This window comes from Ochlerotatus camptorhynchus, unplaced genomic scaffold (genome assembly GCF_037179485.1).
Source record: "Ochlerotatus camptorhynchus isolate MF236.1 unplaced genomic scaffold, CSIRO-AGI_Acam_v1.1 ptg000083l, whole genome shotgun sequence".
In the NCBI taxonomy this organism is placed as follows: Eukaryota; Metazoa; Arthropoda; class Insecta; order Diptera; family Culicidae; genus Ochlerotatus; species Ochlerotatus camptorhynchus.
This window is the reverse complement of record NW_027040573.1, coordinates 2,199,474-2,217,427: the sequence shown is the minus strand read 5'-3', so window position 1 is coordinate 2,217,427 and position 17,954 is coordinate 2,199,474. Positions and strand designations below refer to the sequence as shown.

The window sequence follows — 17,954 nt, the reverse complement described above, 5'->3', positions numbered from 1 at the left end:
GTGTGCTTGAAATGAGTCGTTTCTATAGACGAAGCCAAAGGACAATAAACCGTCAACATTTATTGTCAGTAAGAGGCGAGACGATCAGCTGCAGGATTTATTTAGCTGCCTGGAGCCTGATGATGATTTGTCGCTCTAAATGATTTCGTTATGCGCAATGCATTAAATATATGATGATCTCAATGTTAACGTTCTACTAAAACATAGCTGCATCACTTAGAATAGGTTTGAAACGTGCACTTTAATTGCAATCAGTGATTATCTAGAGAGACTGCTTCGCTATCAATAAGTATTATGCTGTCGCTATCGAGTAGAATCATGCCAAATTTTCGAGACGAATCCCTATGAATAAAAATTAATATTTAAAAGTGAATATTTGTTTGCCAATTAATAGTTTATTTATATATTCCAAACGAGTATTCCAATATGCGTTATAAATTATTCTGAACCAATCAACTGCGCGTAAATGTCTCAGCGTAGAATAGGAAAGAAATCCCTTTCAAGATCTGGCAATTACGGTATTGGTGAACCGAATTTGGATCGGTGTGGTAGCCATGTTCTTATAAGGTTTGACAAAGTCCTTCAAACTGTTCACGTTAGATGAAGTTACACGGTCGAACGGGAAGCCCATGTTGCGTGCATCGGGATAGAGCCGGTCGCGTAGGCCACAGAAAGAGTGAGAGTCATCACATGGTGTATTTCTGAAAGAGGGAAAGAAGGAACCAAGTTAAGTTTAACATTTAGATGGCGTATCTACACAATAATTTTGACAAAACAAGTGCTTGAGTTCCTATGAAGCTGTTGTTGCAACGACTTGTCGATGAGCGCTAAAAACAAGATTAGGGTGTACTCTAATTACCACCGATGGTTCACATTATAATAGCATTGGAATGTAATGAGTTTGAACCCCGTTCACAAAATTTTACAAGGAATCCTTCCTTTCTTCCTTGTTCGATAAGTCGATTCTCAGTCGTCATCAATACCGATGTTTCCTTCGAATTCATCGAACAGCACTTCACTATCTCTCCCCTGGAATCAAGGTTGTCTGGGCACTCAGATTTGTTCAAAACTGGCACGTATTCACACCTTCAGTCTCATCTTGCTACAATAGGTAAACTCCGTTATCATCGTAATCAGTGTAACGTACTCTTACAAACGCTGTTCAAGTAGAGCGCCAAGGGTAATGTTTGCTTTTGCAGCGTCACGCCGAGCGCCACTTTCAGCGGCGGCGGCGTGCATCGGCGTGAAGAATATTTAGCTATCCCTGCTAACAATTTTAACTGAAGGATAGTTTATATATGAAAAAAATGGCTTTGGCACCTAATTCAATTTTTGCCTATCTAAGTCCTGCAGCTAGCGGCGCCGGTGGTGTAGTGGTAAGCGTGATTACCTCAGGTCTGGGTTCAATCCCAGTCGGCGCCGCCGGGATGTTCTGTAAAACCGTTGGTCCCCGGTTCATGAGTTGATGGGTCGATAGGTAGGGTCCAGGTGTGGGAGCTCTTTCCGGAGATGAACTAGCCATAGGCTAAAAATCTCCTTAATAAAGAACAATAAAAAAAAAGATGTGGGAGCTGCCTCCCTGGCGTCGGTTGTTTGCTGGGATGTGAATATTATTTACATCGTAAGAAGCAAAGATTTGCAAGTGACAATCCTAGATCTTAGACGTGGTCCAAACTTTGTGAATTTTGTTTGGTTCAATACTAATCGCATGGAACATTACAATAAGAAATGTTTCCCATCCTAGAATAGCTCTTTTACTTTCTTGTCTGATCATATTACTTATATTGAGCACATTATTAACTTATATTATCCACAATAGTGCGAATATTAACTTTCAAACAAGTAACTGGCCGAGTAACATGTAACTAAAAAATTGAACTTCTAAATAAACCGTCCTGTAGTTTTGATACGTCAGGATCTAAGGGAGTAGGGAGCCCCAAAAATTAAGTACTTTTCCCTCAATTCCGGGGTTCAGCCCAATAACCCAAATTTGAGTAAATCGCATTTAATAGTTTCCATTTAACACCAGCAAAAAAAAAATACCTACTCTTAAGTATATTCTACCCAAAATTAAGTTTAATTCGCGTAAATTTGAAAATATGCATTTTACTTAAAAGTAACTGAACTACCTATATCGTTGGGTCGAATCTCTTGTTCCTTTTTTGACAACAATAACGAGTGCAAGTGAGAGACTGAAGTCAATATTAAGTAAAAAGAACTAAAATTTTGGGTAGTATTTTTTCTCCGTGAGGGTTTACAAATCTGTGAAAAGCAATGCATTAGGTATAGGAAAAACGTAACGTAAGGGGGAAGAGAGGAAGGGGTGATTCTTCCTAAATTTCGCGTGACTTACTTAATGCATGCATGGAAAAGTAATGAGGTATTCGTTTTCGATACAGATAAGTCATTGTCACAAGAAGCCTCATTCAATTGTGAGTTCCAAATCATTCGAAGCGTTCTGTAACCTTTCCAATGACGCGCCCTCTTATCAACCAAAATAGGTCTTACATGAATCAACTGTGATGGTCTGTATAATTTGAAAAATTCTGGGACCTCTCCAAATACGCGCCTTCTCATCAGGTCTTCTTAGTGACAAAAACAAGCTATGTTACTGACCATGCAGCAGAACCTTGGCCCGAATCTTTTCTTGTTTCCAATCCCAAAACTGAGGCTCATAACCGTCAACAAGAAGATCTTACGGCCAGAGTTCGATGTGGTAGATCTTATACAAGTAACGCACCGCGAAAAGGTGATCTACCAGCGTTACTGGTCAACTGCTAGTTGATCAAAGACAAGTTTTAAACAATCTTGAAATTTGTCTTTATCCTAGAGATTTTCTTTCTATATCTCACTATGCCAACACATTCCATTCATTTACCAACTTTAGGGTTGTTCTGGATCTTCTGGAGTACCATCCCATGATCCGTAGGATATATATTCAAATGACACCCACAATTTAATTCCCTCCCTTTGGCTAGTTTTTAACCTGCGCGTTGGTGGGCGGGTCTAATCTTATGCTTCATAGTGGAGTGTTGGAGACGGTTGGTTTAGGTCCGGCATCGTTGGCTCTTGCCGTGGCGAATAGCGCCATGAGCATGCTATTAGGATTACTGAGCTTACCTCTTTGATGAACCATTGCTTGAGAGAACCAAAGTTCTAGCCTGAAGTGATATTATCACATCTGTTACTCCTTTTTTAAGAGCCGCGTCGTAGTACGCTTACGTACAGGCACTGACGTTGGATTGTTAGAATTTTGAGAAATGTAAAATCTAAAATCTCAAAATTGAGCTGAAATGCAAATTATTAATACTGCTATTATTTTGAACAATTTTGCTTGGTGTCTCACTTTCCGACAGGTGCCTTCAGGGGTTTGGTGTTTTGTGGTCGTGGAGTTGAGCATATTTTTGGTTTTGTGGCGAACGTTTCGGCTTAATTGATCTTGGGAGAGCAGAGTTGCTGCTTGTCGGGGTTGCCCATTTTGTGTGGAAGTCGACGTGCGCTGCTAAATATTATGTTTAACACATGTGTATGCTTCATTTTGGTTTGGGATAAGTGTTTGAACTATGGCTCGAGAGTTCCACTATGGCGTGCTTCTTTTGACATATCCATACGTAATTTTGTTGGACGACATAGTGGAAACGTGTGAGCGTAGTTGGAGCATATACCCTATATAATTAAAAAAAAAATTAAGATTGCATGCACAAGTGCATGTATTTAATAAAGCATGGGTTATAATTGATGAGGTAGATTATAGATTTCAATTATTTATTAAATTAGGCTAATGAGATATCATAATCATCAAACGAACTTAAATAAGAAAATTTAGACAGTTTAATAACATGAAGTAGATTAACAAAAGAGTTAGGATGCGGGGGTCCGATTAGGAAGACATATAGCATTTAAAGCAACTGGCAACTAGCCTTTTCAATCGGGCCAGCGCCGGTGGTGTAGTGGTAAGCGTGACTGCTTTCTAACACCCCAGTTGGTCTGGGTTCAATCCCAGCCGAGGTCGGTGGGATTTTTCTGAGGCATAAAAATCTCTGGTCACGTCTTCCTTCGGAAGGGAAGTAAAGCCGTTGGTCCGGCCCATGTGTGTTGAATGGGTACGATATCCTACGCAGGTGTGGAAGCTGCCTTCCTGCACATTCGATTGCCGTCAATGGATGGCAATCAATGTCCGTTGGTGATTGGCACTAGATTGCGGAACAGAGACCAACGTAAATAAAGGATAGGAAAAAACTAGCCTTTTCATATATTGTCTGTTTATTTTGATGGTTGCTTTAAAATAAAAATTTGGTATATATGTGAAAGGATGAATCAGTGGGATATGGATTTTCGGTTTCTTTACATTTTGCAGCACAAATCTAGTACTATGTGTCATTTCCTCAAAACCCCCCAATAATCGACCTCTTCAATCCCTTCACACTAAGATTTTTTTACAGGAGTCAGTATTTTTTTACTGGGTTTTTGAATTGCTGAAAAAGTCGGTAAAAATTCAAATGACCGTTATCCGTAAGGAATCAATGAAATCGATCAATTTTATTTTCTATCATTAAATGGGGTTAACAGAACTAAGTATGTACAAGTTCAGAACAAATTTTCTCATTAATAAATTTTCCACAGATTTTTAAACTTTTACCGAACAGTTCCGCAATTCAAAAACTCGGTAAAACCGTACTGACTCGATTAGTGTGTTCCTTCGACAGATTAATCACGCTGACTATCTGTCGCCGAGCCGTTAGGTTTTTAGAGAAGACTGCTGGATCAAGTGTAGGAGTAGCCCTCTTAGAGGAAGCTAGCCAGCTCCTCCCCAGCACCGCCAACCAAGCCTCCTCTCCAGTGGTAAGGGTCCACGTATGAAAAATATTGCAACTGCGCAAAGCATGGTGCCTGCCTGCACGGTATTGTTGAATGAAATAATGAAAAATAAGTCATAAATATACCCTTCTTTGAAAGACGCAATTTTTTGTATCAGATTCGATTAACAGATTGTTAAACGAGTTATGTTATGTTTAAAAACGGGCTCCAGATTGGAAATAAGATTGCGCGATCTTGGATCGCTCTTTGGAAGATCGATCTTTTTCATCCCGATTTCCGATTTTTCGGATCGATTCTTTGTCGACAAAAAGATCGAAAAAATTGATTTTTTCTTTCGATCTTTTCGATCTTCTAAAAAGAAAGTGTTAAATTTCTTAAGTGTATTTACACGAAAACAGCAACATTTGAAAGGTTTGCGCTAAATAGTCTGAATTTATAAAGAGACTACAAGTCAAAATTGGTACAATCGATTATCTGTCAAAGTCATAGGAAAAGTTATTCCAATCGAGCAGAAGACTTGTCAAATGAATAAGGTGTCGACTCTTTACCCAATTCGGTCTCTTTAGTTTGCGGTACCTCCCTCCTGTGCTCATTGCTCTTTGCCAACACATTTTATATACACGGAGAAACAAAATAATACATTTTGATTGATTAATCATTAATGATTCCAAACTACACAAAAAAGGAAAAAAAATATTACCGAACTTAATTGTCAAACACATTGACAGTGAACAAGTGTGACGTTCATTCCCTCTGCTTTTGTTTGCTCGTTGGTCTGCGCGCATTTTATTCAAAGAAAAATTTCTAGCCGTTGATTTAATTGAATATTATAAAGGAAATAATTTCCAACGTGCCAACGGGTACCAACGTAACAAGCGTATTAAAAAAATCAAAAGATCGATCTACCAAAGATCGATTCTTTGGTACCTATTTAATCAGAGGATCGATTCTAGAGCCAAATATAAGATCGATCCATCAAGATCGATCTTTCTCTGAAGATCGCCCAATCCTAATTGGAATTTAAAACTACATAATATTTTTAACTGTGTAGCCAAGGGGCGTTATTTACAAGGTTTGCCAATGGAGCAGCATACCCTCACTATGACGCCTAGGTACACGAAACGAAAATCAATTATTTTATTCATGTGTTTCACTTATACATTTTTGCCAAAACATCAGCCTTATACATTCCACAAGATGAACCGCATATGTCCTATAAGAATGCATAAAAGGTATATGTGACCGCTTATGCATTTCATTTGACACATGATCTTCATTAACTTTTTGCAAGGCGTCTGCTTATTAGTTGACTTATACATTTTATGAATAATCAGCAATAGAAATTTGCCAAAAGGTATAAGGAGATTTCTATCCGTGTACCAGGACTATTTTTGCTCCCCAATCGCATTGACATTTAAAATTCAAATTTAATTGTACACACTGGAATTTGGTTGACAACCAGGTTACGTTGATGCTCGATTTAGAGTCGGTGTATAATGAGTCACGTCAAGAGAAAAACAGTTGAACTCGCATCACGGTTTTCGAAAGATTACCTTTCTTTTCACTTGGCAACAGAGGACTTCTACATCAACTTCAAATGACTTCTAGCGAGAAAAAAAAAATAGCGGTTGTAGTGAACCATTATATTAGTGATTTTGTCAAATTATCTTATCAAAAAATAGTAGAAATTCTCATTACTGATCATTACCAAACGTATCCCATGACAATTTAATGCTCACTGCGTGTTTATGATCATTTCTTCAATTATATCTTATATTTTATTGCAATACCTTTCGTGGACCTTTCATAGCATCGTAATGTTTGTTTACTTTGCAAGATAGGTAGCCGGTTTGACAGTTCAATAGACTTGGCTTCACTCTTGGCGTGACTCATTACACACCGACTCTAGCTCGATTGTATCGTGTTGAAAGACAAGATTGTATTGTGGTTGCAAGACAAAAATGACAGTTCAGTGCCAACATTTCAAAGGGGCGTAATTGCTTTTGTAAACAATGGCTTTAGCTATCGATTTCTCGCAAATAAAAGTCCATCCCTCCAAATTAACAATGCCAGCTGGTAAAGGAAACATTCATCTACCTGCTTGTGTCATTAATCTTCATGAGTAAGTTTTAATTCACGAGAAATCGACGGCTAAAGTCATTGTTTACAAATACAATTACGCCCCTTTGAAATGTTGACACTGAGTTGGTGAATTGGTTGAAGTAAAATTTGGTTGCAATTTGGTTGCAGTGTGTATAGGGAAGTCGCGTCAACACCGCGTGTATTTTAAATGGGTTGGCCAACATGTTGACGTACAAGTCGAACAACAGATTGGATTGTGGGCGGCGTAGTTGTGAAATGTTTGTCCGTTGGCGAACTGATTGAAAGGAGATCCGATAGCCAGTCGAAGAATCTTGTTGACAACCAGGTTGCAGTGTGTATGAGCTGCATAACGTAGCTCCGTATTTCGAATATAGCAGATACGTATTTCGAATGCCATAATTTCTGAAAGCGCTTTTCTTAGATGCAATTACCTAGGTTTAGAGATTTAAAAAAAGGTTTGTAGATATGCTTTTTTTGGTACTTACTCGTTATACTCCTGGTTCACCGTATCATTGTTGTAGTTTGACACCATGACGAACAGATCATACTGCTGTCCTTGTGGAGTTCCCTTCGGTAGCAACATATGCGAAGGCCAGCCGCAGTTACAGAACCTAAATTGATCGCTGTTCGGCTGAGTGGACATGGTAACGTTGCGGAACGTACGCTCATACGGAATGGTGACACTTGATTGATCCGATCGACGCACAATGTTGTTTTCCCCTGGGTTCACTGAAATGATTGCATTCAGTTTATATTAAGGACACTTTTTTTAGTTTTCAATCGAATCTCACAATTTACGGTAAAGGTATCCAATTCAATCATCCAACGACGTTGGTCAATGAAAGGAATATTTTTTCCAGTCTCGTCATTCTTAGGACCCAGGAAAAGTCTAACTGTGCCACGTTTGGTAGCTTCACTATCGTTCTTTATCTGAATTCTATACGTAAAAGGTGCATGCTGAATGTGAGTAAATGTGGCAAACACGTTTCCTTCTGGTCCAAAATCAAGTCCTGTACCAAGATCTACTTGAGATCTCTGCCAGAACGTGAGTAAAATGTTGTTCTTTGCTCCTGCACGATTGAGTTGAACGTTGAAGGAATCAACTTCAATATCCGAATATGACAGCTGTGATGAAAAATGGTCAATTTAGTACTGCATTTGAATAAATGAACGTAATTTCGCACATCATCTTTGCTGTATGGCTTGAAGCGACGCTTGTGGCGTTGGAAGACATCATCAATATGCTGATGCCAGCGATAGAAGACGGGGTCACGCATAGCCGTTGTGTTGTCTCCAATTACACCGAAGCCTTCCAAAAACGAGTTGTCTGGATCGTGTATGTAGGCAAGCATGTTGTGACCTTCATTGTGCAGTCTTCCGTAGTAGTTGACATTGGGTGAAAGGGTTGAATTTTCCACCATATTTCCTAGAACATCGATTCCTTCTTTGTTATCGAGTGGAATTTTTCGGCCATCGGTCTGAAAAATTTGGTTGCAGTTCGTGTGTCAGCAGAATCAATCGCATGATACTTACTGCAGTAGCAGAACCTGCATCGATTGCTTCAAATATTCTGCTAGTCCACAGTTCCATGTCAGCGATCGATACGATCACTTGATCTTCAACACGGTTCAAATCCTGTGGGATTTATTATGTTAGATATTAGTTTTGTATGTTAATCTCAGTTTACCGTCTAAACTCACAGTTAACAGTTGGTTCCGTCCACGACCGGGATAAGAACGGTTAATAGAGCTCTGGGTAATTTTCGGGTAATACGCTTCCGGAATGGGTTCTCGAAGATTAGTGAAGGGTCGAACTCTGCGTAAACCGTTACAAAATCGCTCCATGTTATACCGCGCTACCGTTTGTTGATGCATGTAATAGAAAAGTTCGCCTCTACGATCCTTACGGACGACGTTGTCCGGTCCTTCGGCAGGGTACACCAAGTGCCAGTGCCAATGGTGCAGGTTAACACCGATGTCTTCGCGCCAATAAGCCATTCTCTGTTCTAGTTCTCGGTCGGATGCGGTAAAATTCATCGGAATATCGATGGCCATCTGTGGGTGGGGCATTATTTTTCTTATCTATCTCACTTTTTCCACTGTGTCGCACTCACCCTGTCGCCCTGGTTAACGATTCTTCCTTCCTCTTGCAACTGCGGAAAAGTTGACGCCTCGACAAACCTGTCCGGAAACAGTTCAAGAAAACTTGGCACCGGTACGTTGGCGGTATCCGAGCGGTGCTGCAAGGCCACTGATAAGGCATACTGAAAAAGCGGTCCATTCAGTCTATCTCTGCAAAAGGCTGCCACTGCACACAGTGTATCGGCATCACTTTGATTTTGGAACAATTCGATCAATCTTCCGGCAGCTTGACGGTGACTTTGATTGAACACGGAAAATCCCCCTCGACGGGGAATCGTTTGGGCAAAACTAATATCTGGAGCGGAAATGTTCTGCACCGGGATCCGAGTTTGCACGTTGGCACCAAAACGACTCTGAAGCGATTGTCCAATTGGGCGGTAACGATCGGTCAAATAGCTGTCGGGAAGATCGAAATAGACTTGCCCGTTGGATTTGGGTAGGAACATGGGCTCGTACGGCCGCTGAAGTAGCCCGTGAAATTTAGTATTATTGGATGCCATCGCGAACAACAGATATTGACTGATTACTAAATTGAGGAACGAGACTATTTATGTATTCGCTTATGATGTGAGAAAACCGCAAACGGGTGTAGATAAAAGATGTTTGTCTCGATGTGGTTTCCGTGAGTATTGAAATGTTAGCTGCAAGTGAATGAACTGCAAAGTGCTATGACATAGTCTAGAGCAGGCCTGTCCAACATTTCTAAACTTGCTTTTTTAAATGGCTGTATCTACAGTTGTGTTCAATATAATAGCAGCGCATGCCGATTTCCATACAAAATGGTCAACTTTGACATGATGTAACTTTGTTAACTTATGATCAATTGAGCTGAAACGTTCGCCACAGAACTACAAATATTTTCAATATTACGATTACAAAATATCAAATTTTTGGAAGCACCTGTTGGAAAGTGAGACACTAGGTAAAGTTGTTAAGAGAACAAAGTTACAACTTGTTGACCATTTTGTATGGAAATCGGCATGCGCTGCTATTATATTGAACACATGTGTATGTTCGATGAACATGTTTCAAGCTGCATTTGGTTTATTTCTCAATCATTCTGGGCAAAAATTCATAATAATAAATAAAATTGAACTAGTACGATATCATTTTGCGATCCAGAAACCACATCTGGCCCGTGGGTCGCACGTTGGGCAGCGCTGGTCTAGGGGTTTCCATACTAAGTAAGTGATCCTTATTTGATACATTTGTTTTAGTCAGTAATTCATTCGGTTCACTTTTTATCCTTAATCTAGCATTGGTTATTGTTTGTTTCTAGACGATTAATATTTTTTTTTTTCATTTTCTCAGGATCTAGCAATGACGGTATCGGTGAAACGTTTCTGAACTAGATTGTGGGCCATGCTTTTGTAAGGTTGAACAAAATCGTTCAGACTTGATACGGATGGAGACGATACGGGATGGTAAAACGGATATCCCATGCTGCGCGCGGAACTCTTGAACTTCGTGAAACATAAGTTTTCACTGCAAATTGGCCGTCGGGGTGAATGCCGTGTATTGGCTGAAACCTTGGACGGATTCAAATGTCTTCTCAAGTATCTTACTGAGAAGCAGCATATTTTTTTTAACTTACGACACCAAAACTGAACGTGTGTTCAAGGTTGTCATGAAAGAACTGCCCAGTGGTGAATCCCTGGATCAGATCAAAGATGAACTCGCAAAATTACTTGGAGTTTATAATGAGAGAGAGAGAGAGAAGGATTAGTAATTTCCATTTAATTCCACTACCTTATTTGCTTATCCTTGACAGATACGCGTATTTCGTCTACAATGTGCAGACTTCTTCAGTGTCTTGTACTAATACTCGACTAGATGTTAAGGATAAGCAAATAAGGTACACACTTAATTCAGATCACCGAAGTCGGTAGGAATTTACGGGGTTTTTGAACAGCAGAACAAGTCGGTAAAATTTTCAAATGACCGTTACACGTGAGAAATCAAGAAAATTTATAAATTTTATTTTTCATCAATAAATGGGGTAAACCGAACAAATTCTGTACAAGTTTCGAATAAATTTTCTAATAATTGGATTTTTCACTGATTTTTAAACTTTTGCCGAACAGTTCTGTAGTTCAAAATTTACCGAACGATGGAGGCCTGGATTAGTGTGTAGTGGAATTAAATGGAAATTGCTAATCCTTCTCTCTCTCATTATACAGGTATTCCTCTAAGACGTCCACATTCATCAGCATACTTGGAGTTGTCCCACTCCAAGTAATCAAAATGAAAATGAAATCCCGTCCTGGCGATTCGCGCAACGGGATTTCTATTTAGTTCACTTCAAGTCTAGTGAACTATTTTTGGGACTCGCAAAGCGATCCTTCAATCTCGTTCTAATCGACAGATAGGAAACGTTCCACGTTTCCGATGAGTACACATTCCTCTGCTGTTAACAACGGTCAGCGACGAACAAATTCTACATTCGTACCCGTGGGTACAAATATCACCCCTGCTTCAAATTCTTCTTCTATACCTACTCCCCTCGCTGCTAACAATGTTCAGCGAGTTAATAGAGCTACCTATGCTGCTATGGCAAGGGGTAGAAATCAAAATACTAACCAACATAGTTGAAGATGCTAATTTCAAATAACAGACTGTAGTGGTAATTTTTATACGATAGATGGAGTAGATGAAAGTATAGAGTTTGATAGTTCCGTTAGAGTACGGCAGTGTGAAAATTGCATATAGCTAGTAGAATAGCGAGCTAGGACAACTTTTAAGGAAGGTACAAATCGGTTTTTTCATCTCTCTTTACCAAACTCCCCCTTTGGAGAGGGATGGTGAGGGGTGTCCCTCCCCCGCCACCACTGGCAAAAAGAGATGAAAACCGACCGCTCAAGTACCAACGATGTGTTTGAAACAGTTCTACCGATTTTTTACCGCAGTTGTCCTAGCTCGCTATTCTACTATCTATATGCAATTTTCACACTGCCGTACTCTAACGGAACTATCAAACTCTATACTTTCATCTACTCCATCTATCGTATAAAAATTACCACTACAGTCTGTTATTTGAAATTAGCATCTTCAACTATGTAAATCGTTGACTTCACGCAGAAGTAATACTAAAACATATAGTCAAATTACTAACCAACGTAATTCTAACGGAAATTTTGAAAATTTTGACTTAGGAAGCATGGAATGGATTTTTTACAGAAATCATTAATTTATATGATTACTGATTTGCTTAAATCTAACTCCATGTTTGATGCTATTCAAACTGGAGTAAAATTTGCGAACAATATTGTCATGACTTTGAAATTCAGTAATGGATTTTAATTCATTAAATATTTTAAATTGGAATGCTTGATCTCTTAAACATAATGAAGACGAGCTATTTAACTTTTTGAGAGTTCATAACGTGCATATTGCCGTTATAACTGAAACGTTCCTTAAATCTGACCATAAGGTTAAAAGGAACGCAAATTATTTCATTTATAGAAACGATCGTCTGGATGGAGCCTGTGGTGGCGTTGCCATAATTGTTCATAGACGAGTTTCTGTTGAAACAAAATTTGGACAACTTACGTTTATAGCTGTCTATTTGCCATTCCAATGCGTAGGCCAGCAGAAGAATTTTCTCAAGGGTGACCTTCAGAAACTTACCCGTCATAGGTCTACGCTGATAAATTAAACTATTCCCATTTTGCTTGAAATTTCATCAATTTAACATTAAACACCAGTGGTGGCGGGGGGGGGGGGACACCCCTCACCATCCCTCTCCAAATGGGGAGTTTGGTAAAGAGAGATGAAAAACCGATTTGTACCTTCCTTAAAAGTTGTCCTAGCTCGCTATCTACTTTCTATAAGCAATTTTCACACTGCCGTACTCTAACGGAACTATCAACTATCGTATAAAAATTACCACTTTAGTCTGTTATTTGAAATTAGCATCTTCAACTACATTAAACACAGTTTAATCATATCGAATGATTCAAAATTAATACTCTTTTTCTAAAAAATAATCATCTGATGCTATACCCAGTTTAATCATGGTTGATTAGAAAAAATTACTCCTTATAGAATAAATTTTAATCATTTTTGATACTATTTTAATAATTTTTGATTGAATTTTGATCTTTTTTGATTAGGGTAGAGCACTACTTCGGCCTAATCGCCCATTTTGGGCCTATCGAGCAGAAAACTTCAAATAAATCCATGATTTCAGAGTTAACAAGTCAATTATGCGTTTGGTACGATACTTTAGTTAATAAGCTACCGAACGAAGTCAATGAGAACGCGTGGTATGAAAGTTTGCACCCATTATTCCCAAAAACAAAAGAAGCGCTCCCACCGAATCAATTTTTATCTTCATACGATAGGCCGAAGTGAATTCATTGGCGTTTCAATTGCGTTTCAATGCGTTAGGCTGAGTTTAAAATCCGTAGGCCGAGTTTGGCGTCAAGAAGCAGTGTTGGACTTTTGACAATATCTCAACGTTTGGTTTCTCGTTTTCAAATCTTTTGGTACGTACGGAAAGGCAAATAAATTTGGAAGCCATCAGTAATAATAACATTCCGTTTGGTGCTAAACTGATCTAGATTAAGAAAGACTAAGTGCGTCTTATGCTTAATAGGCCGGAAATGGGGTATTTAACCCTATATATTAATATTCAAAAATAGTAAAATTTAATAGTGGAAAGATTATTTCGAATTTATTCATGCATGACTAGGTACTGCCAAAGTAATCATGGCTCGGACTCAATAAGGTGAAGCGGGAATCTGCATACATTTTAAGCTTTTTTGATTTAATTTATCTTTGAGTGTAAATTCTTCATTATGCAAAACACCGCTCATGGAATAATGCTCAAAGCAATTCCAATGGTAATATTCTGTTTGATGATTGTTCTGCAGGTTATTACACTATTCAATATCCAAACAGCCCAACATGCTTTTCTTCAGCAAGAAATCCCTCAACTATTGATTTGGTCTTAACTGATTCATGCCAACTTTGTAGCCAATTGGTTACCCATGCTGACTTCGGTTCCGATCACCTTCCAGTAAGTTTTGAAATATCTCAAGAAATAATTTCTAATCGCAATTGAAAGTAACCATAGAGCTGATTGGGAGCAATATCGAACATTTATGGAATATAACTTTGATCCAAACATTCCTTTGCAAACCAAAGATGAAATTAATTATGCTCTTGAATCTCTGACTACTTCTTTAGTTGAAGCAAGAGCTGCCTCAGTACCAAAATGCGAGGTTAAATTCGATTCAATTTTAATAGACGACGATCTTCAGCTCTTGATCCGTATTAAAAATGTCCGTAGGAGGCAATATCAAAGAACACGCGATCCTGCCATGAAAGTTATCTGGCGGGATTTGCAAAAACAAATTAAAAAGTGATTCTCTGCCCTGAGGAACAAAACTTTTGAAAATAATGTTTTTAAATTAAACCCGAGTTACAAACTCTTTTGGAAACTCACAAAATTTTTGTAAAAACCTCAAAAGCCTATTCCAGCGCTTAAGGGGAAGCTCACCGCTCCGAAAAAAATAATTACGTTTTGATTTTTCTAAAAATATTGGAAAAAGATATCAAAATTTTAAGAAAATCACATATTTTTTTATTTTTCAAAGAAAATTCACGTTCAAAAACATTTTTTATAAGTCATTATGGCATAAAGTTGGACTCAAAAAACCACAAAACATCGACTTTTCGGTTTTGCTGAGAGTCCAATTTTTTTTTCATGATGAGATAGAAAAAAAATTTACATGTGATTTTTGACAAAAATCTAAGGAACAAACTAATTTTCTTTGATTTTTGATATTTTTTCCCAATATTTTTAAAGAAATAAAAATGTACCGAAAATATTTTTTTTATTTTCGGGCCGGTAAGCTTCCCCTTAAAGAAGGTGGTAAAATTTTGATCACAAATTTGGAAAAAGCTCAGAAACTTGCTAAGCAATTCGAGAGTTCCCACAATTTCAGTTTGGGTCTTACTAGTCCTATTGAGAATCACGTTGCTCGGGATTATCTGAATATTTTCTCTCGGGAAAATATTTTCGATGATTCCTGATGGACTGATTTGGACGAAGTAAGGTCTATAACTAAAAAGTTTCATAATATGAAAGCTCCAGGTGATGATGGAATTTTCTATATCCTCATCAAAAAACTCCCAGAGAGTACCTTGTCTTTCTTGGTAAAATTATTTAACAGATGTTTCCATTTGGCATACTTTCCTGATAAATGGAAAAATGCAAAAGGTGTTCCAATTTTGAAGCCGGATAAAAATCCAGTTGAACTTCTAGCTACCGTCCAATAAGTTTGCTTTCTTTAATAAGTAAACTTTTTGAAAAGATAATTTAAATAGAATGATGCTTCACATCAATACGAACTCATTTTTTGCAGATGAGCAGTTTGGATTTCGCCATGGGCATTCAACTACTCATCAACTCTTAAGAGTTACCAATTTAATTCGTTCAAACAAATCTGAAGGCTGCTCAACTGGAGTTGCTCTTCTAGACATAGAAAAAGCATTCGACAGTGTTTGGCATGAAGGTTTGATTGCTAAATTGAAAAAGTTTAATTTTCCACCCTATATTATGAAATTAGTTCAACATTATTTAACTGAGAGCAGGAGTTCCCGAGGGAGTTCCTCACGGTAGCATTCTTGGGCCTATATTGTATAATATTTTCACTATAATATTTCCACATAAGCCTAGAGCTTCCTTTTTGAAACCTAGTAGTAGTCAAATAGTCACTATGAATGAAGTTCCAATTTCCAGGTCAAACCAAGTCATCTTGGGTTAGTACTTAACCAAAAATTAACTTTTAAAGATCACATTGAGGGCATTCAAGCCAAATGTAACAAATATATTAAATGTTTGTATCCTCTTATAAACAGGAAATCCAAACTTTGCCTCACGAATAAACTTCTAATATTTAAACAAGTTTTTAGACCGGCCATGCTTTATGCTGTGCCAATATGGTCTAGTTGTTGCACTACCTGGAAAAAAGCACTTCAAAGGATTTAGAACAAAGTTCTGAAGATAATTTTGAAGTTGCCTCCCTGGTACAGTACTACTGAGGTACATAGAATTTCGAATGTTGAGACTTTAGAACACATTTCCAACAAAATAATTAATAATTTCAGGCAAAAATTGTTGCAATCCTCAATTGCAACGATTAATTCCCTTTATACTTAGATAAGATTTAGTTTTAGTTTTTAGTTGAGTGGCGAACCAGCCCAAGGCTGAAAGCCTCCTTAATAAAGCTAAATAATAATAATAATAGTTTTTAGTTTTAAGATTTCAATTGTTATACTGACATGCGGGTTTAAAAAACCTGTTTCAAATACTGAATTGCCAAGACAGGAACAATGTAAAAACACTTAGATATATATCATAACAATTAAGGCTGGTAAGTTACTGTAGTAACTGGAGCACCTAGGTTAAAATGAAATGTAATTTATTTTGAATTTGAAACAAATTAAGAGTTAAAAAGAGAGTAAAGTGAAATGGAACGATCTGAAACGGAATGCTTAATCAAAACAAAATAGCAAATAAGGTTACCAGTAACTTATTTTTCTGATGATCATTGGGCTACTTGAAGTTCAAATATAAAATGAACCCCGTTAATATGCACGAAGCGTCGTTCAGATTAACGGGGGTTCACGGTACCAGCAGAGGATAAAGAGAATGATTGGAACAAGTCATGATTTTCTAAAACAAATATCTGTTATGAGGAGAAGTAATCAGGTGTCGGTGTGATTATAAAAGACCAGTTAAAGTGTGAAGTGCAGTGAACATTGAATTCCCCCGGAAGTATTGCATAATGTAATAATCGTCAAATGAACACTCGTCATAAATTATGCAAAAAAGGAGAAAGTTATCCTTCTCTGTGACGCTGTAGAATACATACTCACGAAAGGAAGACCTTGAATATATCATCCTGAAACATTCAGTGTGTATAAATAATCTTTTAAGCTTTTCAATTCTTGGTAAACCAGCGTCCAGCTTTCATAAGCACAAAGGCAAGCGATACGGTTTATGTCAGGATCAAGGTATTTGTAGATGTTTTGCAGTTTATCGGGAGCATAACTAGGAGTTGTAGCACTCCCATAATAAGGAACATTTTCTCAATGATGAAAAGCGGGGGGTTTTACTGAATTTGAGGGGGTTTTACTGATCTTCCCAACCACGCTTCCAGAGTGAAGTGTTTGACATTCCATGATTCCATGTGTAATTACAGGTCTCCGATCTAGGGTTAAAATTGAACCACCGGACATTCCGGAACATTATTTCGAAGAAAAAGAATCGAACGATATCGAAGATAGTAAGCTTTAACTTTTTACTCCACTATACGAGACGACTAGTTCTGGAGGATGACGAAACTGAGGATATGAATTTGAACGAAATAAATACCGGCAAAGATTTGTGAAAAGGACGAAACCGATGTGGATGACATTGATAAAAACTATTGGACTCTAAAGCAACTGTGCAACGGTAAGTGGAAATTTAAATATCCTTGAAACAGTATCCTTGAAATGAGTCGTTTTTATAGACGAAGCCAAAGGATAATAAACCGTCAACATTTATTGTCAGTAAGAGGCGAGACGATCAGTTGCAGTATTTATTTAGTTGCCTGGAACCTGATGATGATTTGTCGCACTAAATGATTGCATTAAATATATGATGATCTCAATGTTAACGTTCTACTAAAACTTAGCTGCATCACTTAGAATAGGTTTAAAACCTGCACTTTAATTGCAATAAGTGATTATCTAGAGAGACTGCTTCGCTATCAATAAGTATTATGCTGTCGCTATCGAGTAGAATCGTGCCAAATTTTCGAGACGAATCCCTATGAATAAAAATTAATATTTAAAAGTGAATATTTGTTTGCCAATTAATAGTTTATTTATATATTC

At 37.8% G+C, this 17,954-nt stretch overlaps 2 protein-coding genes across 3 annotated transcripts in view; one reads left to right on the top strand and one right to left on the bottom strand.

Moving 5' to 3' along the window:
- The window catches only part of Pof (Painting of fourth), a 32,729-nt gene extending 15,016 nt beyond the window's left edge, over positions 1 to 17,713 (top strand). The window contains exon 7 of one of the 2 annotated variants that reach the window (XM_065218086.1): positions 17,588 to 17,713. In XM_065218086.1, coding sequence (XP_065074158.1) covers positions 17,588 to 17,698 — 111 coding nt within the window. In that variant the 3' untranslated portion in view covers positions 17,699 to 17,713. Of the gene's footprint in view, positions 1 to 28; positions 457 to 17,587 lie in introns of those variants that run through there. The other variant, XM_065218085.1, reaches the window with a different exon arrangement.
- LOC135698188 (phenoloxidase 8-like) lies at positions 376 to 9,600 on the bottom strand. The gene is made up of 7 exons (XM_065218082.1): positions 9,035 to 9,600; positions 8,622 to 8,975; positions 8,455 to 8,556; positions 8,106 to 8,399; positions 7,713 to 8,046; positions 7,407 to 7,650; positions 376 to 701 (listed from the first exon to the last, which is right to left on the bottom strand). The coding sequence occupies exons 1-7, from the start codon at positions 9,560 to 9,562 to the stop codon at positions 500 to 502; spliced, it is 2,058 nt and encodes a 685-aa protein (XP_065074154.1). The 5' UTR covers positions 9,563 to 9,600; the 3' UTR covers positions 376 to 499.
- Positions 17,714 to 17,954: the final 241 nt, after the last annotated feature.